The sequence below is a fragment of the Dendrobates tinctorius genome, unplaced genomic scaffold (assembly GCF_039654945.1).
Source record: "Dendrobates tinctorius isolate UK_male_01 unplaced genomic scaffold, ASM3965494v1 ptg000261l, whole genome shotgun sequence".
NCBI classification, from domain to species: domain Eukaryota; kingdom Metazoa; phylum Chordata; class Amphibia; order Anura; family Dendrobatidae; genus Dendrobates; species Dendrobates tinctorius.
Window position 1 is genome coordinate 1,502,863 of NW_027361928.1, and position 24,515 is coordinate 1,527,377.

At 51.7% G+C, this 24,515-nt stretch overlaps 1 protein-coding gene across 5 annotated transcripts in view; it reads right to left on the minus strand.

Moving 5' to 3' along the window:
* Nucleotides 1–1,780: 1,780 nt before the first annotated feature.
* The window catches only part of DAG1 (dystroglycan 1), a 76,521-nt gene continuing 53,786 nt past the window's right edge, over nt 1,781–24,515 (minus strand). For all 5 annotated transcript variants that reach the window (XM_073558910.1, XM_073558907.1, XM_073558908.1 and 2 more), the window contains exon 3: nt 1,781–6,849. In XM_073558910.1, the coding sequence (XP_073415011.1) occupies nt 4,453–6,849 (2,397 nt within the window). In that variant the 3' untranslated portion in view covers nt 1,781–4,452. The remainder of the gene's footprint in view (nt 6,850–24,515) is intronic.

A 24,515-nucleotide genomic window follows, 5' to 3' on the forward strand; every position in this document is an offset into this window, starting at 1 on the left:
CCCTCATCTGTTGTGTGTACAGAGAGGTACCCCAGGCGTCTACAGGAAACTGGGAGTGGTGCCTCCCTCATCTGTTGTCTGTGTACAGAGGTACCCCAGGCGTCTACATGAGACTGGGAGCGGTGCCTCCCACATCTGTTGTCTGTGTACAGAGAGGTACCCCAGGCGTCCACAGGGGAGAGACTGGGAGCGGTGCCTCCCCCATGTATTGTCTGTGTACAGAGGTACCCCAGGCGTCCACAGGGGAGAGACTGGGAGTGGTGCCTCCATCTGTTGTCTGTGTACAGAGGTACCCCAGGCATCTACAGGGGAGAGACTGGGAGCGGTGCCTCCCTCATCTGTTGTCTGTGTAGAGAGGTACCCCAGGCGTCCACAGGAGACTGGGAGCGGTGCCTCCCACATCTGTTGTCTGTACAGAGAGGTACCCCAGGCGTCCACAGGGGAGAGACTGGGAGCGGTGCCTCCCCCATCTGTTGTCTGTGTAGAGAGGTACCCCAAGCTTCTACAGGGGAGAGACTGGGAGCGGTGCCTTCCACATCTGTCTGTGTACAGAGAGGTACCCCAGGCGTCCACAGGAGACTGGGAGTGGTGCCTCCCTGAGCTGTTGAAATGCCCCTGCCACCTTCCAGAGGTTGGGTAATAACTTATTGGAAGGATTTGATGGTTTTGCAGTTGCTTATCTCGATATAGCCATTTTCAGTAATTCTCGGGAGGAACATCGTGTACATCTTTCTCAGGTGTTGGAAAGGCTTAACACCGCAGGTCTTACTGTGAAGCCGGGGAAGTGTCAGGTAGCCATGCGGGAAGTACAATACCTCAGACACCGGGCGGCTGGAGGCATGCTAATACCTGAGCCAGGGAAGGTAGAAGCCATTACAGCCTGGCCCACCCCAGAAACCAAGAAGCAGGCACTGTCCTTCCTGGGCACGGCTGGCTACTATAGGTTTATACCAAACTACAGCGCTCTGGCCAAGCCGCTATCTGATCTGACCAGCAGGAAGCTTCCCCAGATTGTTTCCTGGACTCCTCAGTGTGAGGAATCATTTTCTGCCCTAAAGTCAGCATTGGTTAGTTCACCCGTCCTTCAGGCCCCAGATTTCACTTGCCGGTTTGTAGTGCAGACAGATGCCAGCACCTATGGGCTAGGTGTGGTTCTCAGCCAGGTGAACCAGCAAGGTGAGGAGCACCCAATTCTCTACCTAAGCAGGAAACTTCTACCCAGAGAAGTGGCATATGCCACCATTGAAAAGGAACGTTTGGCAATTGTGTGGGCCCTGCAGAAACTGCAGCCATACCTCTATGGGCGCAACTTCACCGTGATAACAGATCATAACCCACTGAGTTGGCTCAACAGAGTAGTTGGGGACAACGGGAAATTGCTTAGATGGAGCCTGATATTACAGCAATATGATTTTACAATTCCACATAAAGGAATCGATCACGGCAATGCTGATGGCCTATCTCATCAAGGTGAGGTGGAACCAGATACGCGCTTGGGAGCTGACCTGTAAGTCAACCCCCATGCACATTCATAAGGAGGGAGGTGTAGTGAAATATGTATTTGTATGGATGTATGAACAGCAGTAATTAACATCTGTCCTTAGACTGCAGGTCTCACAAAGGTCATGACCTCATGTTATCCTGAGAAGGCAGTCTCCTGTCTCTCCAGGGGGCCATGCTGAGAACACACAAAGTGGAAACATTTCACACCTTCTGACTCTTGAAGAGAGATGCCAATTGCAGCCTGACACTATCTATGAGAAAGATCACACAAATACTGTTCAGAGGAAAATAATGTATTCATGGGTAGAGTCGGCATGATCCAGTCACAGAGCAGCAATTAGAATATTAACCTGAGCGGCAGGTCTGGAAATCTGATCCCCAGAGTAAATCTATAAATTAGGCCTTTACACAAAGAAAGCTGTTCACAGACGGAGGGACAGCCGAGCTGGTGTGATCCATTCCATATTCATCCCTCGGAGCAAAATACCAGACTGCAAAGTTTAGATATTTCTCTAAGTTTCTCCCTTTTATTTTATAACTGTTTTGCATATTTGTATGTCACCTTTTATTTCCATATTCTTATATCTTTTTATTGTAAGCGCTGCACCTTTTCTATTATAAAACTTTAATAAGTCTGAACCTTGTTGCTGTAAAGAATCCATATCCTTAGAGTGTGCGCTCCTGGTGATTGGCAGACAGTAGTAGTATCTCCGGGACTCATCGCCCGTGTGTTCAGTGAGTGGTGGCAGCGTGTATGAGCGGGGTTGTGTGGTCTGTGTCCGGGTGTGATTTATGCTCCCACTGCAGCATAGGACAGAGGGTGAATGCTGGACTGAGTGACAGGAGACAGATTAACCCTTGCAGGTGCAACCCCGTCACGTGCTGAGAAGCGGGTACGTGACAGGTGGGGGCATGGGACCAAGGAGACTGGGGAAGGAGGGAACAGGAGGAGTCAGGGGAATGGGAATACGAGTCCAGGGGCGAGGGAGGGGACAGGACCAGGAGGAGTTTGGGGTGGGAAGAGGGACAGGTCCAGGAGTTTGGGGGGGGGGGGGGAAGGGGATCAGGAGTCTCCACACAGAGCACATGCATGTCTGTGAGTTTAGGGGAAGGTGTGAGACAGTCAGCAGGGTCCAGATCGGAGGTCAGGCTGGAGGTCCGGCGCACACAGACGCGGCAGTAAAGTCACGGTGGTTTATTGTCTATACAATACAAGGATCTGTAAGATAACATACACACTATATGCTCCACACTGACCGAGCGGCCGCAGCAAACATCATCAATGGTGCACAGAAAAGGATTGTGGGAGAATTATGGACAAGTAATAAGGCAAATTGTTTAATGACCGTGTTGCCCGAGTGGTGAGGAGCCGTGGGGCCCAGGCAGCCCGAGCGAGTGGCGAGGAACCGTGGGGTCAGCGCCGCCGCTCATCATGTCTTATGTGCTTTAAAATGTATCCATCACTCGCCCAGCGGCGGCGGCCATTGTGGGGCGGAGCTACCGCTGGTGACCTTCTTCAGTTACAACACGGACCATAAAGTGAAAATGGCAGCTTCCACTGTGCGCTGATGACGGGTACATTTTAAGAGGAGCCGGCCTCAATGCTGCACCCATCAACTGCAAGGCTGATCAATGAAGCTCTGCTAGCAGAGAACGCAGCACCCCTGTACACTGCCACCATCCCTGGCACACCGCTGTCCTCAGGCCCCTCTCCAGACATGGAGCAATGAGGGTGGAGGCAATGGGCCTAATACTGACGGTCGGGATGATCTGCACCTCCGTGAAATCCAGTGTCATCACTACACAGCAGGACATTCAATATGGCTTTAGTGTATGGTGTCGTACTCAGCCCCACCGCCGCCCCCAAAGGCTCGAGACGTTATTGCAAATCACTTCCCTTCCTTTAATGCATAAGGATTATAAAGAAAGAAAAATCAAACAAAACCGTTTAGTCAGAAAAGCAAAACCGCAAAAAAAGCAAAAGGATGTGATAAATAATGGCAACGGGAGCGCGGGGACAGGACACACTGAAGCTGGAGTGGAGTCGCGGCCTCGAGTAACGCCTCTATGAGAGGGCCCCTCGCACCTCCCTTCACGAGGGCCCCTCGCACCGCCGGCTACAGCATCGCAACATTTCCTAATAAAACACTTTGAGGCTGTATCAAAACTTTGTTAAAAAAAACGAGTGATAAGTGGCCACCCGGGACAGCACCATAAGGGATCAGCGGATCCAGGGCGATGGACCTTCAGTGGTGGCAGAGACCATTCATCTGAGCCGTCAGGGGGAAATCAACCACAGAAAAATATTGCATCTTTACTTAAAACCTGCGCAGGACGCACCAGGGGAACCGGGGGGGGGGGGGGGGGGCTGGACACAGTGGTGCGCGGCTGGAGAGACCCCAGAAAACAGCTGCATGTGCTACAACCAGCGGGCAGAGCTACTAGAGCCTCCTGTAGAAAGGTGGCGCCATCTCCGCTGGTGATGTTTCCGGGCGTTAATTGTCCCCATTATAAACCGAGGATTACAAGTAAGAACATAAACCCAGCGAGGTCTCCGGACCGCGGCTCCGTTATGTCTGTTATGTCGTAGACACGTGGAGAGAAGAAATCAAAGACAGTTAGTGTTAAAGGCAAGAAGAGCAGAGGAGCGGCGCCCCCGGGAGCGGACTCGGGGACGTGCGGCCACTTCCTGCGCTCACCAGCGTCTCTGCCTGCAATCTAGACGTGGGCGCACATTTGTATCAACACAAACATGAGAATGGCGGCTGTCTGATGTCGGGGCTGTGAGGGAGCGGGGCCCAGGTCCCCCGAGTCTCTAGGAAATCTTCCAGGTCTTTGATTCTTTGCTTAGAACAGCAGAGTTTTCTGTCGCGGTGACAGTAGATTGCAGGCGACCAAGCTCTGAAGGGACCACAGCCCTAATCCGCCCCTCACAGAGGACACAGTTTATTAAGGGGGCACGTAAGGGGGTGGAGATCGATAGGGGGTCATGTTTTTTGGACGAGACCCTTTCCCTTCCATGGGTGCTGTGAAGGGTGGGGGAGGCTGGTAAGGGGGAGCATTAGGGTCCTCATCCCTAAGTGGGGCATACTCCCCTAACGTGTCGTGGTTTAGAGGGATGGTCTCTGGCACATTCTGGTTGGGGTACTCAGGCGGGGGCAGAGGAGCTTTCTCCTCCTTGAGGATCAATGGCATACTGGAGGAAGGTGGTGGCTTGGAGTCATCCAGTTCATCTGCAAATATGATGGGCACCCCCTTCTTGATAAAAGTGGCCTGGTCCTCGATTGTTAGCTTGCCTTTCCTCTTTTTCCGGTAACAGATCATTGCTATAATACCGGCAATTAACAAGATGGCGGCCACTACGACAGCCGGGATGACTGTGTGGAGGTAAACGTCATCTTCACTGCTCTTTTCAGGGTTTCTGTCTGCGGCTACAGTTGGGGCAACCGCCGTGACAACCTGTTCTTCAGGGGTTAGAGGGATCCCGAAAAGCCTGTGCCGATGCTGGCAGCTGCCAGTGAGGGATATCGCTACATCCTCAAGTCTAAACTCCGGCTCCATGGCAGAGATAAAGTGGTGTCTAGGCTTCCGCTGCTCATCATAGATCTTCCTCCCTATCGCCTCAATCTGATCCTTGGGGCACAGATCGACAGGCAGCGTGTTATTGGTCCACTCCACCACGATGGAGCCCCTGGTGATGTTCTGCAGAGTGATGGAGCTGCTGTTCCGGTCACCGAAGGCAAAGCTGAGCTTCTTCACCAGCTGGATCTTCTTGTTGACGTCATTGAGGACAGATTCATGGTCGCCCTGGAACCGAGCAGTAAATTTAACAGGTGATTGCTCTTTGAGGAAAAAGTTCCGGACTTGGATTTCAAGGGCATCTACGGCAGTGAGGCCACCCTTGTCCGTGGCTTTCAAGTAGTACTCATGGTCGCCCACTTGTCGGACATCGGGCATGCCGTACATGACTTGGCTGGTGCTGTTGAGGATCACCCACCTGTGGTCACGAGGGCTTGCACTTTTCCTGGGCTCCAGTGTGAGTCTCAGATTGTCTGTGGTGCCATCCTCCTTGTCATAGAATGTATCCGGTGGTATTTTAACTTCAAAGTAAGTCCCCACCCAGGCCACGACTTTATCCACATGGTTCTTTAGCTCAGGTTCAGTGTTATATGTGCGGGGGACACTGCTAGTAGAGCTTCGCGCGCGGCTGGGAGTGGTTGTCTCCATCTTGGTGGGTGGTGTCTTGGTATCTGGGGGTCTCGTTTTGGGAGGTTTGGTTCTCCGGGTCGGTTTTCTGGTTGAAGTCGTGGAGGAATCTGTACTGGGAGTTGTTGCTGGTTTCAGGGTAGACTTAGGCCTCTTTGTAGTCGCAGACGGTGGTGTTACAGTTGCCGAGGGCTCTATATATGAAGGCCTGGTCACCGTTGGAGTTACATGTCCAGGAACCATGCTGGTAGGTTCCAACTTTGTAGGATGGATGACAGTAAGAGTTGGGGTGTGCATGATCTGTCCCCTAGTCCTGAGAGTAATGGTTGGCTTCCCAGGAAGAGGGATGGGCTCTCGGACGGGAGGGACAGTTGTATCTGTCGGCCCAACTATAGCTGGTGATGTTGGGGTTGGGACAATCCTTACTGGTGGCTCGTGGGCAGCAGTGGTGGGAGGACCAACTGCTGTCACAGGGGTTGGCGTGGTGTAAATCTGCCTTCGAAGTCTTTTAGGTACGTGAGGCTTTTTGTTGGCAATATGCCACCCCACAACGGGGTAACCCAGGCGGGCAGACATTGCCCCTTCCTTTGCCGGGACCTCAACAGAGCTGATGTTTGGCACACTGTTTTGATCCATAGAGCAGCCAACCTTCCAGGACAGCAATGCCCCATTCTCTACAACTTTCTTAGCGTTTCCAGGCCCAGCCATAAAGGCGGACATATCAAAGAGTCTGTTATTGACCACAGGGACCAACTTCATGTGATGAAGCTGCACCTCTGAGAAATCTCTCATGCTCTTCAGCAACTCCACTCTCTGCTTTGGGCTCATTTTAGTCAAATCAGCATCTAGGATGACGGTGAGGATGGTGTCGGGCTCATCGGTGCCACACGGGAAGGGTGAAACGTCATTGGACTCCGCTCCAGCCAGTCGGATAGACGGCGGTTCACTATGGTCCTCAGGGTGAACTTCGATGGAAAAGACATCAGAGGCTTGTGGGACAAATGAACCGTTAGGAGCCAGGAGGAAGTTGGTGACAGAAATATCATACACCCCTCTATCACTGTCCAATGGAAGCCCCTCGAGTGAGTCATCTTCCCAATGCAGCCATGATGGAAGCGTCTCCTTCCCAACCTCAACGATCTGCAGAGGAAAGAAATAAAGAGATTCAGTGACAAGACGCGGTCGTACAGATCACACGTATAAACTGCATCCGACATAATGGGGGCACACGTAATTCTTAACAGGAATACCAACTGGTGACACCATGGAAGCATACAGTGAACTCCACCCAATGCCTGGCCCATACCACCTGCCGCTTGTGCCACACCGCACCCATACCGCCCGCCGCTGGTGCCACACCGCGCCCATACCACCCACCTCTTGTGCCACAACATGCCCATGCCACTGCGCCCGTACCGTCCGCTGCTTGTGCCACTGCGCCCATACCGTCCGCCGCTTGTTCCACACTGCGCCCATATTGCCCCTAGGATGACTGGGCTCGCTCTCTGTAAAAGGTCTGCACTACATGGAGACCACAGCTGCTGCCCAGGGGCATGTAGATGGTAGCAAACACGTGATAGTAAAAGGCCCCAGGCCACAAGTCGCCGCCCCTCCGCCCCAGGAGGGCAGCCATGAGTGCCCTCAAGACATGGAACGAGGAGAATTCTGGAAACTCTGACTTGTGTGCTGTAATAAGCAGCCATGCATCTAGTGGAGCCGCCGCTTGTCCCCCGCACGGTGGCAGCAGCACGTCATTATATGTACACACACACAGTAGTGACAGCTGATGGTCAGTTGCGGCCCAGGGCCATTGCCCTGCCCCACTCCACACAGGGATGGACACAAGGATGCTCCCTAAAATCAGAGAACCGACCCGAAAAGACCGGGAACCGCGACTAATGAGCACCAGCCGCTGTCCACCCTGCACAGGTGGAGGATGCAGCCGCGGCCATGTTGTCAGCTCTGTAATATGAGGATATACTGCCCTGCCTCCACACAGAAGCGGTCACCAACAAGGACGCAGGGTGGGAGTCACATGCCAGCTGCAGCCTTCCACATGAACAGTAAACCAGGCTCATTGTGCTCTAACCACCTCGCTAAATACTTTATGCGTATTGCCAGCTGCAGCCTTCATGATACAAAGGCTGTGTCCACCTTATACACACGCAATCCTAGGAAATTGGTAAAGACGATTTCTGACATGAAGGCTCGTGCCTGAGCTGAAACGTTGTTTGGAAACTACTTTTTTTTTGTACTAGATAAACTAATTAAAATTTTGAAAGCAAAAAGTTCTCTCTTCACTTTTTTGGAGCGTGCCGGGGTTTGGTAATTTATATTGTCATACTGTATACAGTGACCTCTGCCAACCCCCCACCATCTACTCACAAAGACCCCCCCGACAGTGCAGACCTGGCAGCAGAGAAGTGAGTGCTGCTCCTGATACCAGCTGATGCCACCTGGTATCAGCTAAAAAAAGACAACTGCTCCCACCCAGAAAGAATTGTGTCCTCCTAAGTGGGATTACGAACAGGCCCTTCCTTCACTCCTCCTCTCCAGGGGCTGGCCCATACTTCACTCCTCCTCCGCACAGCTCCCCGGGGGGCGGCCCTTCCTTCACTCCTCCTCCGCACAGCTCCCCGGGGGGGCAGCCCTTCCTTCCCTCCTCCTCCGCACAGCTCCCCGGGGGGCGGCCCTTCCATCACTCCTCCTCCACACAGCTCCCCGGGGGGAGGCCCTTCCTTCACTCCTCCTCCGCACAGCTCCCCGGGGGGGGGGGCGGCCCTTCCTTCACTCCTCCTCTCCAGGGGCTGGCCCTTCCTTCACTCCTCCTCCGCACAGCTCCCCGGGGGGTGGCCCTTCCTTCACACAGCTCCCCGGGGGGCGGCCCTTCCATCACTCCTCCTCCACACAGCTCCCCGGGGGGCGGCCCTTCCATCACTCCTCCTCCGCACAGCTCCCCGGGGGGTGGCCCTTCCTTCACACAGCTCCCCGGGGGGTGGCCCTTCCTTCACACAGCTCCCCGGGGGGCGGCCCTTCCATCACTCCTCCTCCACACAGCTCCCCGGGGGGCGGCCCTTCCTTCACTCCTCCTCCGCACAGCTCCCCCGGGGGGGCGGCCCTTCCTTCACTCCTCCTCTCCAGGGGCTGGCCCTTCCTTCACTCCTCCTCCGCACAGCTCCCCGGGGGGCGGCCCTTCCTTTATTCCTCCTCCGCACAGCTCCCCAGGGGGCGGCCCTCCTTCACTCCTCCTCCGCACAGCTCCCCGGGGGGCAGCCCTTCATTCATTCCTCCTCCGCCCAGCTCCCCCGGCTGTTATGAATGGGTCACCGAGGAGAAAAAAGCAAAACAAGCTAAGTCACAGAAAACCAGAGAGGTTGGTGACTATGCAGATTGCAGATTCCTGATCTTACCACACAACTAGCAGTAGCCGTGGAGCGTGCCTACGATGTTCCTAGACGCCTCGTCACAGCCCAAGGACTAAATAAGCCTAAAGCAAGAAAAGGGAAAACTAACTGCCCCAGAGCAGACCCCAAAGGAATAGATAGCCCCCACACATGTATTGACGGTGAAACAAGATGAAGGCACAAACACAGGCAGGAAAATAGGCTGAGCAAACGATGGGGCCCGAACTAACTAGACAGGAAAGGAAAGACACTGTCTGCAACCTGCAAAAACCCCTACAAAAATCATGTCCAACACTTCTGATAGCAAAATTAACCCTGAAGTCACTAGACTTCTCCCACTATATCAGCACTCTGAAATATTCTGAGACAGAGCAAAAAGACTGAACTAGTAAGGGACAAAAAGCCGATTGGAAAAATACTGATAAATAAGAGTGGAAATTCAGCACAGCCCCCAGCAGGGGCTGTCTGACCACACCAAAAAACTGAATAGACCAACAAAATCAAGTGTGAACATTAGCAGAAAAACTTAGCTTTAGATGACTGGAACAGAGCTGAAAACCAAGAGCTGACAAGCCAGAAGGAATCACCAGCAACTGAATAGGGCGTCGGCTGTCTTAAATCCAATCTGAGACTCCTGAGATCCAATCGTCATCCTCATTCTCAGGTGGCAGATCTCCACCGATCAAATCAGCCTCTCTACCTCCTGTTACCACCAGAGGAAGTCTGGAAGGAGAACTCACAACTGGTGAACCAGAGAATGAACTCACAACAGTACCCCCCCTTGAGGAGGGGTCACTAACCCTCATCCACACCACCAGGCCGATCAGGATGGGCCCGGTGAAAAGCACAAACCAATCTATTGGCATGAATATCGGAGGCAGAGACCCAAGAATTATCCTCCTGACCATAACCCTTCCATTTGACCAAATTCTGGAGTCTCCGTCTAACCAAACGAGAATACAATATTTTCTCTACCTCATATTCCACATTGCCTTCAACCAACACAGGGTCAGGAGGTGCTGCCATAGGAACCACTGGCTCAACAAACCTCTTCAACAGAGATTTGTGAAATACGTTATGGATCTTGAACGTAACTGGAAGAGCCAATCGAAAAGAAACAGGATTAAGAATTTCCAAAATCTTATAAGGACCAATAAATCTTGGCTTAAATTTAGGAGATGCAACCTTCATAGAAATATTCTTAGACGGCAACCAAACCATATCACCCACTTTAAACCGGGGACCAATGGTCCTATGTCGGTTGGAAAATCGCTGGGCCTTTTCCTGAGAGAGTGACAACTTATCCACCACTTGGTCCCATAACTGCTGCATTCTCTCAACAACAGTGTCCACACCTGGGCAGGACGAAGATTCCACTTGCCCTGAAGAGAATCGAGGATGAAACCCAAAATGACAGAAAAAGGGTGACATCAAAGTGGCAGAACTAGCTCTATTGTTCAGTGCGAATTTGGCCAAGGGCAAAAATGAGACCCAATCATCCTGATCAGCAGATATAAAACATCTCAAATAAGACTCCAAGGTCTGGTTTGTTTTCTCAGTCTGTCCATTGGTCTGGGGATGAAACGCGGAGAAGGATAACTGAATTCCCAGACTGGAACAAAAGGCTTTCCAGAATCTGGAAACAAACTGGACTCCTCTATCCGACACAATGTTCTCAGGAATCCCATGTAACCGAACCACTTGTTGTAAAAACAAGGGCACCAACTCAGCAGAAGATGGCAACTTTGGGAGTGGTACAAGATGGACCATCTTCGAAAATCTATCACAAATCACCCAGATAACAGTCAGTCATTCTCTGAGAGACAGGAAAATCAGAAATAAAATCCATTGAGATATGGGTCCATGGCCTCTTGGGCACCGGCAAGGGCATCAGCAACCCACTAGAACGAGAACAGGGTTTAGACCGAGAACAAGTCCCACAGGACTGTACAAAATTCCTGACGTCACAAGATAAGGCAGGCCACCAAAAGGACCGACTCACCAAATCTGTGGTACCAAAAATACCTGGATGACCAGCCAATGCGGAGCAATGAATTTCAGACATCACTCTCTTTCTCCACTGGTCAGGAACATACAATTTTCCCAAAAGGCAACGCTCAGGTTTATCCTCCTGAAATTTCTCCAGGGTGCATCTCAAATCGGGCGAAATGGCAGAAAGAACTACCCCCTCACCTAGGATGGTAGTAGGCTCGGTCACATTAAGAGAATCGGCAAAGAAACACCTAGAAAGGGCGTCTGCCTTAACATTCTTAGTGCCCGGAAGAAAAAAAAGAGACCACAAAATTAAAACGCGTGAAAAACAAGGCCCATCTAGCCTGTCTAGGATTCAAGCGTTTGGCCGACTCCAGATAAATCAGATTCTTGTGATCGGTGAGGACCACAACTTGATGTCTAGCTCCCTCCAACCAATGTCTCCACTCCTCAAATGCCCACTTCATGGCCAACAATTCCCGATTCCCCACGTCATAGTTGCGTTCAGATGGGGAGAACTTTCGAGAAAAGAAGGCACAGGGATTCATCTTAGATTTCACAGGGTCTTTTTGGGACAAAACAGCTCCTGCACCAATCTCAGAAGCATCTACCTCCACCTGAAATGGAAGTGAGACATCAGGTTGCCGTAAAACTGGAGCTGAAGTAATCTCTGCTTAAACTCCTGAAATGTCTGAGATAGCCTCAGGAGACCAATTCAGCACATCAGCGCCCTTCTTGGCCAGATCTGTCAGTGGTTTGACAATACCAGAAAAATTACCTATAAATTTACGATAGAAATTAGCAAAACCCAAAAACTTCTGGAGGGCCTTCAAAGAAGTAGGCTGCACCCAATCATAAATGGCCTGTACCTTGGCCGGGTCCATTTCAATAGTTGATGGAGACAAGATAAATCCCAAAAATGAAATCCTCTGTACACCAAAGAGGCATTTCGATCCCTTAAACAGGGAATTCTCCGTCAAAAGTCGGAACACAGTCCGGACATAATCCACATGGGAATCCCAATCACTAGAAAAGATCAAAATATCATCCAGATAGATGATCAAAAACTTATCCACAAAGTCTCGGAAAATATCATTCATGAAGCACTGGAAGACAGAAGGGGCATTAGAGAGCCCAAAAGGCATCACCAGGTACTCAAAATGTCCCTCCGGAGTATTAAACGCCGTCTTCCATTCATCCCCGTGCTTGATGCGAATAAGATTATACGCCCCCCTGAGGTCAAGCTTAGTAAACCAGCAGGCACTCTTAACTCTGGAGAATAAATCAGACATCAGAGGTAACGGGTACTGATATTTAACCACCATCTTGTTAAGGGAATGATAATCAATACACGGTCTTAATGAACCATCTTTCTTGGCCACAAAAAACCCCCCAGCACCTAAAGGTGACGAGGATGGTCTAATATGACCCTTCTCCAACGACTCCTTAATATAGGATCGCATAGCATCATGTTCGGGTACTGATAAGTTGAAAAGCCGACCCTTGCGAAATTTACATCCAGGCATCAACTCAATTGCACAGTCATAACTCCTATGAGGGGGGAAAGACGCAGACTTGCTCTCAATAAAAACATCAGAGAAATCAGCCAGATAATCAGGAATATCATGAGACTGAGGAGAGGTGGAGAGCACAGGAGCGTCCCTAAGAACACACTGACAACCCCAACTCACCACAGACACAGATTTCCAATCCAAAACTGGGTTATGAGATTGCAACCAAGGGAAACCCAGAACAATAGTATCATGCAAATTATGCAGCACCACAAATTTACAATTTTCTTGGTGGTCTGGGGCAACTCGCATTATCACCTGGGTCCAAAACTGAGGTTTATTCTCCGCCAAAGAAGTAGCATCAATACCACTCAAAGGAATAGGCGTCCGCAGAGGCGTCATGGAAAAACCACAACGTTTAGCAAAGTCCAAATCCATCAGATTCAACGCTGCTCCTGAATCCACAAAAGCCTTAGTGGAAAATGTGGACAAGGAGCAGATAAGAGTAATTGCCAAAAGGAACTTAGGTTGTACACTGCCCACAGCAAATGTGTGTGCAAAACGTTTCTCTCGTTTTGGGCAGACAGAAATAGTATGAGAGGCTTCTCCACAGAAAAAACACCGCTTATTACGCCTTCTAAACTCCAGACGTTGCGCCCTAGACAAAACCCCATCACATTGCATAGGTTCAGACGTTTGTTCCCGTGTAGTTTTACGTTCACGTAAACGCCGATCAACTTGAATGGCTAATGACATAGAATCATCCAGAGCAGAGGGAACAGGAAATCCCACCATAACATCTTTTACGGTCTCTGATAAACCCTTCCAAAAGAGAGCTGCCAATGCACTATCATTCCATGTAGTAAGGACCGCCCACTTTTGGAATTTTTGACAGTATAACATATAACTCTGCAGGATCCTGACCCTGGTTTAATGCCAACAGGGTTCTCTCAGCTTGATCAACAGCATTAGGTTCATCATACAACAACCCCAAGGCTTGAAAAAATATATACACATTAGTCAGAATAGGATTTTCAGGTGTCAGAGAAAACGCCCAATCCTGGGGATCGCCGTGCAGCAAGGAGATGACAATTTTAACCTGCTGCACAGAGCTCCCCGATGAGTTAGGCTTCAAGGCAAGAAATAATTTACAATTATTCTTAAAATTCAGAAATTTAGACCGATCCCCAGAAAACACATCAGGAGTAGGAATCTTTGGTTCAGCAGCATGTGACTGAATGAGGTAGGTGGAAATTCCCTGCACTTCAGCAGCAAGCTGCTCCACACGATCAGACAATTGCTTAATTTCCATTAAGAAAAAAAAATCCACCTACGGCCTCAGAGAAAAAAAAATATATATAAAAAAAAAAAAAAAAATTCTGACACTTTTTCTTTTTTTTTTTTAACAACTTTTTCCTGCTTTTGAGTACCCTAGAATCTGCGGTATGGCTGGTGATTCTGTTATGAATGGGTCACCGAGGAGAAATAAGCAAAACAACACAAGCTAAGTCACAGAAAACCAGAGAGGTTGATAACTATGCAGATTCCTGATCCTACCACACAACTAGCAGTAGCCGTGGAGCGTGCCTACGATGATCCTAGACACCTCGTCACAGCCGGAGGTCTAAAATAAGCCTAAAGCAAGAAAAGGGAAAACTGCCCCAGAGCAGACCCCAAAGAATAGACAGCCTCCGCACATGTATTGACGGTGAAACAAGATGAAGGCACAAACACAGGCAGGAAAATTGGCTGAGCAAACAATGGGGCCCAAACTAACTAGACAGGAAAGGAAAGACCCTGTCTGCAACCTGCAAAAAACCCTACAAAAATAATGTCCAACACTTCTGATAGCAAAATTAACCCTGAAGTCACTAGACTTCTCCCACTATATCAGCACTCTGGAATATTCTGAGACAGAGCAAAAAGAGACTGAACTAGTAAGGGACAAAAAGCAAATTGGAAAAATACTAATAAGAGTGGAAATTCAGCACAGCCCCCAGCCGGGGCTGGCTGACCACACCAAAAAACTGAATAGACCAACAAAATCAAGTGTGAACATTAGCAGAAAAACGTAGCTTTAGATGACTGGAACAGAGCTGAGAACCAAGAGCTGACAAGCCAGAAGGAATCACCAGCAACTGAATAGGGCGTCGGCTGTCAAATCCAATCTGAGATTCCTGAGATCCAATCGTCATCCTCATTCTCAGGTGGCAGATCTCCACCGATCAAATCAGCCTCTCTACCTCCTGTTACCACCAGAGGAAGTCTGGAAGGAGAACTCACAACTGGTGAACCAGAGAATGAACTCACAACACCCGGCCCTTCCTTCATCCCTCCTCCGCACAGCTCCCCCGGGGGGGCAGTCCTACATTCATTCCTCCTCCGCCCAGCTCCCCGACCCTTCCTTCATTACTCCGCACAGCTCCCAGGGGGTGGCCCTTCTTTCATTCTTCCTCCGCCCAGCTCGCCGGCCCTTCCTCCATTCATTCCTCCGCCAAGCTCCCCGGGGAGGGACGGCCCTTCCTTCATTCCTCCTCCGCACAGCTCCCCGGCAGTTCCTTCCTCCTCCGCCCAGCTCCAAGGCCCTTCCTTCATACCACCTCCTCCGCCCAGCTCCAAGGCCCTTCCTTCATACCTCCTCCGCCCAGCTCCCCGGCCGTTCCTTCCTCCTCTGCCCGGCTCCAAGGCCCTTAATTCATTCCTCCTCTGCCCGGCTCCAAGGTCCTTAATTCATTCCTCTTCTGCATGGCTACCGGGCCCGCCCTTCATTCATTCATTCCCCCTGTGCCCAGCTCCCCAGCCCTTCCTTCATTCCTCCTCCGCCAGGTTCCCCAGCCCATCCTTCATTCCTACTCCTCCTGCCTCCCCGACTCTTCCTTCATTCCTCCTCCGCCCAGTTACCCGGCCCTTCTTTAATTCCTCCTCTGCCCGAATTCCCGGCCCTTCCTTCATTCTTCCTCCCCAGGAGACGGCCCTTCTTTCATTCCTCCTCTGACCGTCTCCCTGGCCCTTCCTTCACTCCTCCTCCAAACAGCTCCCCGAAGGGACTGGTCCTTCCTTCATGCCTCCTACGCCCGACTCCCCAGCCCTTTCTTCTTTCCTCCATCCCAGGGGCCGACCCTTCCTTTAGTTCTACTCTGCCTGGCTCCCTGAAGGGCCGGCCTTCCTTCATTTCTACTCTGCCTGGCTCCCTGAAGGGCTGGCCTTCCTTCCAACTCTGCCCGGAAGTTACAGGAATTACATGAAATGGTAGATCATTAAAGAAATATGCTGGGACCGTATGAATAATAATGAAAGTCTTAGTCCTGGCGTGGGAAGGCGTCAGTCCGAGCAACACAGGAGGCTCTAAAGGCGCTCACTGTAAAAAAAAAAAAAAAACGGAGAGCAAGTAATTGGTGGAGTGAAAGGGACACATTCATCACTCCATAAAATTGTTATTTAACTCATTAAAACAACGGGTAGCAAGAGGCGGAACGCATGCAGAGGATGGCGGAACAAGCGCAAAGTACTGCAAAGCACACACGTGCACCCACACACAGGAGGGATCCTATACACACACAGGAGCCTGTACGGGAGGGATCCTATACACACAGGAGCCTGTACGGGTGGGATCCTATACACACACAGGAGCCTGTACGGGTGGGATCCTATACACACACAGGAGCCTGTACGGGTGGGATCCTATACACACACACACAGGAGTCTGTATGGGGGGGATCCTAAACACACACACACAGGAGCCTGTACGGCGGGGATCCTATACACACACAGAGGAGCCTGTACAGGAGGGATCCTATACACACATACAGGAGCCTGTACGGGGGGGATCCTATACACACATACAGGAGCCTGTACTGGAGGGATCCTATACACACACACACACACACACACACACACACATCCCATACACAGACACAGGAGCCTGTACGGGTGGGATCCTATACACACACAGGAGCCTGTACGGGAGGGATCCTATACACACACACAGGAGCCTGTAAGGGGGGGGATCCTATACACACACACAGGAGCCTGTACGGGAGGGGTCGCATACACACATACAGGAGCCTGTACGGGGGGGATCCTATACACACATACAGGAGCCTGTACTGGAGGGATCCTATACACACACACACACACACAGGAGCCTGTACGGGAGGGATCCTATACACACACACAGGAGCCTGCACGGGAGGGATCCTAAACACACACAGGAGCCTGCACGGGGTGGATCCTATATACACACACAGGAGCCTGTACGGGTGGGATCCTAAACACACACAGGAGCCTGTACGGGAGGGATCCTATACACGCACAGGAGCCTGTACGGGAAGGATCCTATACACACACACAGGAGCCTGTATGGGAGGGATCCTATACACACACACAGGAGCCTGTACGGGGGGATCCTTTACACACACAGGAGCCTGTACGGGAGGGATCCTATACACACACAGGAGCCTGTACGGGGGGGATCCGATACACATACAGGAGCCTGTACGGGGGGGATCCTATACACACATACAGGAGCCTGTACTGGAGGGATCCAATACACACACAGGAGCCTGTACGGGGGGATCCTATACACACATACAGGAGCCTGTACGGGAGGGATCCTATACACACACACACACACAGGAGCCTGTACGGGAGGGATCCTATACACACACACAGGAGCCTGTACTGGAGGGATCCTATACACACACAGGAGCCTGTACGGGGGGGATCCTATATACACACACAGGAGCCTGTACGGGTGGGATCCTAAACACACACACACACACACAGGAGCCTGTACGGGAGGGATCCTATACACACACACACACAGGAGCCTGTACGGGAGGGATCCTATACACACACACACACACAGGAGCCTGTACGGGAGGGATCCTATACACACACACAGGAGCCTGTGCGGCAGGGATCCTATACACACACAGGAGCCTGTATGGGAGGCATCCTACACTCACTGGCCACTTTATTAGGTACACCATGCTAGTAACGGGTTGGACCCCCTTTTGCCTTCAGAACTGCCTCAATTCTTCGTGGCAGAGATTCAACAAGGTGCTGGAAGCATTCCTCAGAGATTTTGGACCATATTGACATGATGGCATCACACAGTTGGCGCAGATTTGTCGGCTGCACATCCCTGATGCGAATCTCCCGTTCCACCACATCCCAAAGATGCTCTATTGGATTGAGATCTGGTGACTGAGGAGGCCATTTGAGTACAGTGAACTCATTGTCATGTTCAAGAAACCAATCTGAGATGATTCGAGCTTTATGACATGGCGCATTATCCTGCTGAAAGTAGCCATCAGATGTTGGGTACATTGTGGTCATAAAGGGATGGACATGGTCAGCAACAATACTCAGGTAGGCTGTGGCGTTGCAACGATGCTCAATTGGTACCAAGGGGCCCAAAGAGTGCCCAGAAAAAATTCCCCACACCATGACACCACCACCACCAGCCTGAACCGTTGATACAAGGCTGGATGGATCCATGCTTTCATGTTGTTTACGCCAAATTCTGACCCTACCATCCGAATGTCGCAGCAGAAATCGAGACTCATCAGACCAGGCAACGTTTTTCCAATCTTCTACTGTCCAATTTCGATGAGCTTGTGCAAATTGTAGGCTCAGTTTCCTGTTCTTAGCTGAGAGGAGTGGTACCCAGTGTGGTCTTCTGCTGCTGTAGCCCATCTGCCTCAAAGTTCGACGCACTGTGCGTTCAGAGATGCTCTTCTGCCTACCTTGGTTGTAACGGGTGGCAATTTGAGTCACTGTTGCCTTTCTATCAGCTCGAACCAGTATGCCCATTCTCCTCTGACCTCTGGCATCAACAAGGCATTTCCGGCCACAGAACTGCCGCTCACTGGATTTTTTTTCTTTTTCGGACCATTCTCTGTAAACCCTAGAGATGGTTGTGCGTGAAAATCCCAGTAGATCAGCAGTTTCTGAAATACTCAGACCAGCCCTTCTGGCACCAACAATCATGCCACGTTCAAAGGCACTCAAATCACCTTTCTTCCCCATACTGATGCTCGGTTTGAACTGCAGGAGATTGTCTTGACCATGTCTACATGCCTAAATGCACTGAGTTGCCGCCATGTGATTGGCTGATTAGAAATTAAGTCTTAACACACAGTTGGACAGGTGTACCTAATAAAGTGGCCAGTGAGTGTATACACACACACACAGGAGCCTGTATGGGAGGGATCCTATACACACACACAGGAGCGATCCTATACACACACACAGGAGCCTGTATGGGAGGGATCCTATACACACACACACAGGAGCCTGTACGGGAGGGATCCTATACACACAGGAGCCTGTACGGGAGGGATCCTATACACACACACAGGAGTCTGTACGGGAGGGATCCTATACACACACACAGGAGCCTGTACGGGAGGGATCCTATACACACACAGGAGCCTGTACTGGAGGGATCCTATACACACACAGGAGCCTGTACGGGAGGGATCCTATACACACACAGGAGCCTGTACGGGAGGGATCCTATAAACACATACAGGAGCCTGTACGGGTGGGATCCTATACACACACACACACACACACAGGAGCCTGTACGGGGGGATCCTATACACACACAGGAGCCTGTACGGGGGGATCCTATACACACACAGGAGCCTGTACGGGAGGGATCCTATACACACACAGGAGCCTGTACGGGAGGGATCCTATACACACACAGGAGCCTGTACGGGAGGGATCCTATACACACACAGGAGCCTGTACGGGAGGGATCCTATACACACACAGGAGCCTGTACGGGAGGGATCCTATACACACACACAGGAGCCTGTACGGGAGGGATCCTATACACAGACACAGGAGCCTGTACGGGAGTGATCCTATACACACACACACACACAGGAGCCTGTACGGGAGGGATCCAATACACACACACAGAGGAGCCTGTACGGGAGGGATCCTATACACACACAGGAGCCTGTACGGGAGGGATCCTATACACACACACAGGAGCCTGTACGAGAGGGATCCTATACACACACACACAGGAGCCTGTACGAGAGGGATCCTATACACACACACACAGGAGCCTGTACGAGAGGGATCCTATACACACACACAGGAGCCTGTACGGGAGGGATCCTATACACACACACACAGGAGCCTGTACGGGAGGGATCCTATACACACACACACAGGAGCCTGTACGGGAGGGATCCTATACACACACACACAGGAGCCTGTACGGGAGGGATCCTATACACACACACACAGGAGCCTGTACGGGAGGGATCCTATATACACACACACAGGAGCCTGTACGGGAGGGATCCTATACACACACAGGAGCCTGTACGGGAGGGATCCTATACACACACACACACACAGGAGCCTGTACGGGAGGGATCCTATACACACACACACAGGAGCCTGTACGGGAGGGATCCTATACACACACACACAGGAGCCTGTACGAGAGGGATCCTATACACACACACAGGAGCCTGTACGGGAGGGATCCTATACACACACACACAGGAGCCTGTACGGGAGGGATCCTATACACACACACACACACACACACACACACACAGGAGCCTGTACGGGAGGGATCCTATACACACACACACAGGAGCCTGTACGGGAGGGATCCTATACACACACACACACACACACACACACACAGGAGCCTGTACGGGAGGGATCCTATACACACACACACAGGAGCCTGTACGGGAGGGATCCTATACACACACACACACACACACACACAGGAGCCTGTACGGGAGGGATCCTATACACACACACACACAGGAGCCTGTACGGGAGGGATCCTATACACACACACACAGGAGCCTGTACGGGAGGGATCCTATACACACACACACACAGGAGCCTGTACGGGAGGGATCCTATACACACACACACACAGGAGCCTGTACGGGAGGGATCCTATACACACACACACACAGGAGCCTGTACGGGAGGGATCCTATACACACACACACACAGGAGCCTGTATGGGAGGGATCCTAAACACACACACAGGAGCCTGTACGGGAGGGATCCTATACACACACACACACACACACACAGGAGCCTGTACGGGAGGGATCCTATACACACACACACACACACACAGGAGCCTGTACGGGAGGGATCCTATACACACACACAGGAGCCTGTACGGGAGGGATCCTATACACACACACAGGAGCCTGTACGAGAGGGATCCTATACACACACACAGGAGCCTGTACGAGAGGGATCCTATACACACACACACACAGGAGCCTGTACGGGAGGGATCCTATACACACACACACACAGGAGCCTGTACGGGAGGGATCCTATACACACACACACACACAGGAGCCTGTACGGGAGGGATCCTATACACACACACACACAGGAGCCTGTACGGGAGGGATCCTATACACACACACACACACACACACACACAGGAGCCTGTACGGGAGGGATCCTATACACACACACACACAGGAGCCTGTACGGGAGGGATCCTATACACACAGGAGCCTGTACGGGAGGGATCCTATACACACACACACACAGGAGCCTGTACGGGAGGGATCCTATACACACACACACACAGGAGCCTGTACGGGAGGGATCTTATACACACACACACACAGGAGCCTGTACGGGAGGGATCCTATACACACACACACACACACACACACACACACAGGAGCCTGTACGGGAGGGATCCTATACACACACACACAGGAGCCTGTACGGGAGGGATCCTATACACACACACACAGGAGCCTGTACGGGAGGGATCCTATACACACACACACAGGAGCCTGTACGGGAGGGATCCTATACACACACACGACCCTGTACGGGAGGGATCCTATACACACACAGGAGCCTGTACGGGAGGGATCCTATATATACACACACACACACAGGAGCCTGTACGGGAGGGATCCTATACACACACAGGAGCCTGTACGGGAGGGATCCTATACACACACACACAGGAGCCTGTATGGGAGGGATCCTATACACACACAGGAGCCTGTACGGGAGGGATCCTATATACACACACACAGGAGCCTGTACGGGAGGGATCCTATACACACACAGGAGCCTGTACGGGAGGGATCCTATACACACACACATACAGGAGCCTGTACGGGAGGGATCCTATACACACACACACATACAGGAGCCTGTATGGGAGGGATCCTATACACACACACATACATACAGGAGCCTGTACGGGAGGGATCCTATACACACACACACAGGAGCCTGTACGGGAGGTATCCTATACACACACACACAGGAGCCTGTACGGGAGGTATCCTATACACACACACACAGGAGCCTGTACGGGAGGTATCCTATACACACACACACAGGAGCCTGTACGGGAGGGATCCTATACACACACACACACAGGAGCCTGTACGGGAGGGATCCTATACACACACACACACACAGGAGCCTGTACGGGAGGGATCCTATACACACACACACAGGAGCCTGTACGGGAGGGATCCTATACACACACACATACAGGAGCCTGTACGGGAGGGATCCTATACACACACACAGGAGCCTGTACGGGAGGGATCCTATACACATACACACACACACAGGAGCCTGCACGGGAGGGATCCTATACACACACACACACAGGAGCCTGTACGGGAGGGATCCTATACACACACACACAGGAGCCTGTACGAGAGGGATCCTATACACACACACACACACACAGGAGCCTGTACGAGAGGGATCCTATACACACACACACACACACACACACACACAGGAGCCTGTACGGGAGGGATCCTATACACACACACACACAGGAGCCTGTACGGGAGGGATCCTATACACATACACACACACACAGGAGCCGGTACGGGAGGGATCCTATACACACACACACACACACACACACAGGAGCCTGTACGGGAGGGATCCTATACACACACACACACACACACACACAGGAGCCTGTACGGGAGGGATCCTATATATACACACACACACAGGAGCCTGTACGGGAGGGATCCTATACACACACACACACACACACACAGGAGCCTGTACGGGAGGGATCCTATATACACACACACACACACGAGCCTGTACGGGAGGGATCCTATACACACACAGGAGCCTGTACGGGGGGATCCTATACACACACACACACACACACACAGGAGCCTGTACGGGAGGGATCCTATACACACACACACACACACACACACACACACACAGGAGCCTGTACGGGAGGGATCCTATACACACACACACAGGAGCCTGTACGGGAGGGATCCTATACACACACACAGGAGCCTGTACGGGAGGGATCCTATACACACACACAGGAGCCTGTACGGGAGGGATCCTATACACACACAGTAGCCTGTACAGGAGGGATCCTATACACACACACACACACACAGGAGCCTGTACGGGAGGGATCCTATACACACACACACACACACACACAGGAGCCTGTACGGGAGGGATCCTATACACACACACACACACACACACACACAGGAGCCGGTACGGGAGGGATCCTATACACACACACAGGAGCCTGTACGGGAGGGATCCTATACACACACACAGGAGCCTGTACGGGAGGGATCCTATACACACACACACAGGAGCCTGTACGGGAGGGATCCTATACACACACAGGAGCCTGTACGGGGGGGATCCTATACACACACACACACACACACACACACACAGGAGCCTGTACGGGAGGGATCCTATACACACACACAGGAGCCTGTACGGGAGGGATCCTATACACACACACACACAGGAGCCTGTACGGGAGGGATCCTATACACACACAGGAGCCTGTACGGGGGGATCCTATATACACACACACACACACACACAGGAGCCTGTACGGGAGGGATCCTATACACACACACACACAGGAGCCTGTACGGGAGGGATCCTATACACACACACACACACACAGGAGCCTGTACGGGAGGGATCCTATATACACACACACACACACACAGGAGCCTGTACGGGAGGGATCCTATACACACACACAGGAGCCTGTACGGGAGGGATCCTATACACACACACACAGGAGCCTGTACGGGAGGGATCCTATACACACACACAGGAGCCTGTACGGGAGGGATCCTATACACACACACAGGAGCCTGTACGGGAGGGATCCTATACACACACAGTAGCCTGTACAGGAGGGATCCTATACACACACACACAGGAGCCTGTACGGGAGGGATCCTATACACACACACACACACACAGGAGCCTGTACGGGAGGGATCCTATACACACACAGGAGCCTGTACAGGAGGGATCCTATACACACACACACAGGAGCCTGTACGGGAGGGATCCTATACACACACACACACAGGAGCCTGTACGGGAGGGATCCTATACACACACACACAGGAGCCTGTACGGGAGGGATCCTATACACACACACACACACACAGGAGCCTGTACGGGAGGGATCCTATACACACACACACACACACACACACACAGGACCTGTACGGGAGGGATCCTATACACACACACACAGGAGCCTGTACGGGAGGGATCCTATACACACACACACACGAGCCTGTACGGGAGGGATCCTATACACACACAGGAGCCTGTACGGGAGGGATCCTATACACACACAGGAGCCTGTACGGGAGGGATCCTATACACACACAGGAGCCTGTATGGGAGGGATCCTATACACACACAGAAGCCTGTACGGGAGGGATCCTATACACACACAGGAGCCTGTACGGGAGGGATCCTATACACACACAGGAGCCTGTACGGGAGGGATCTGTTTGTATGGAGGGTGAGCATTACCAGAGAACTTGTGGCTTTGGGATTTTGAAGG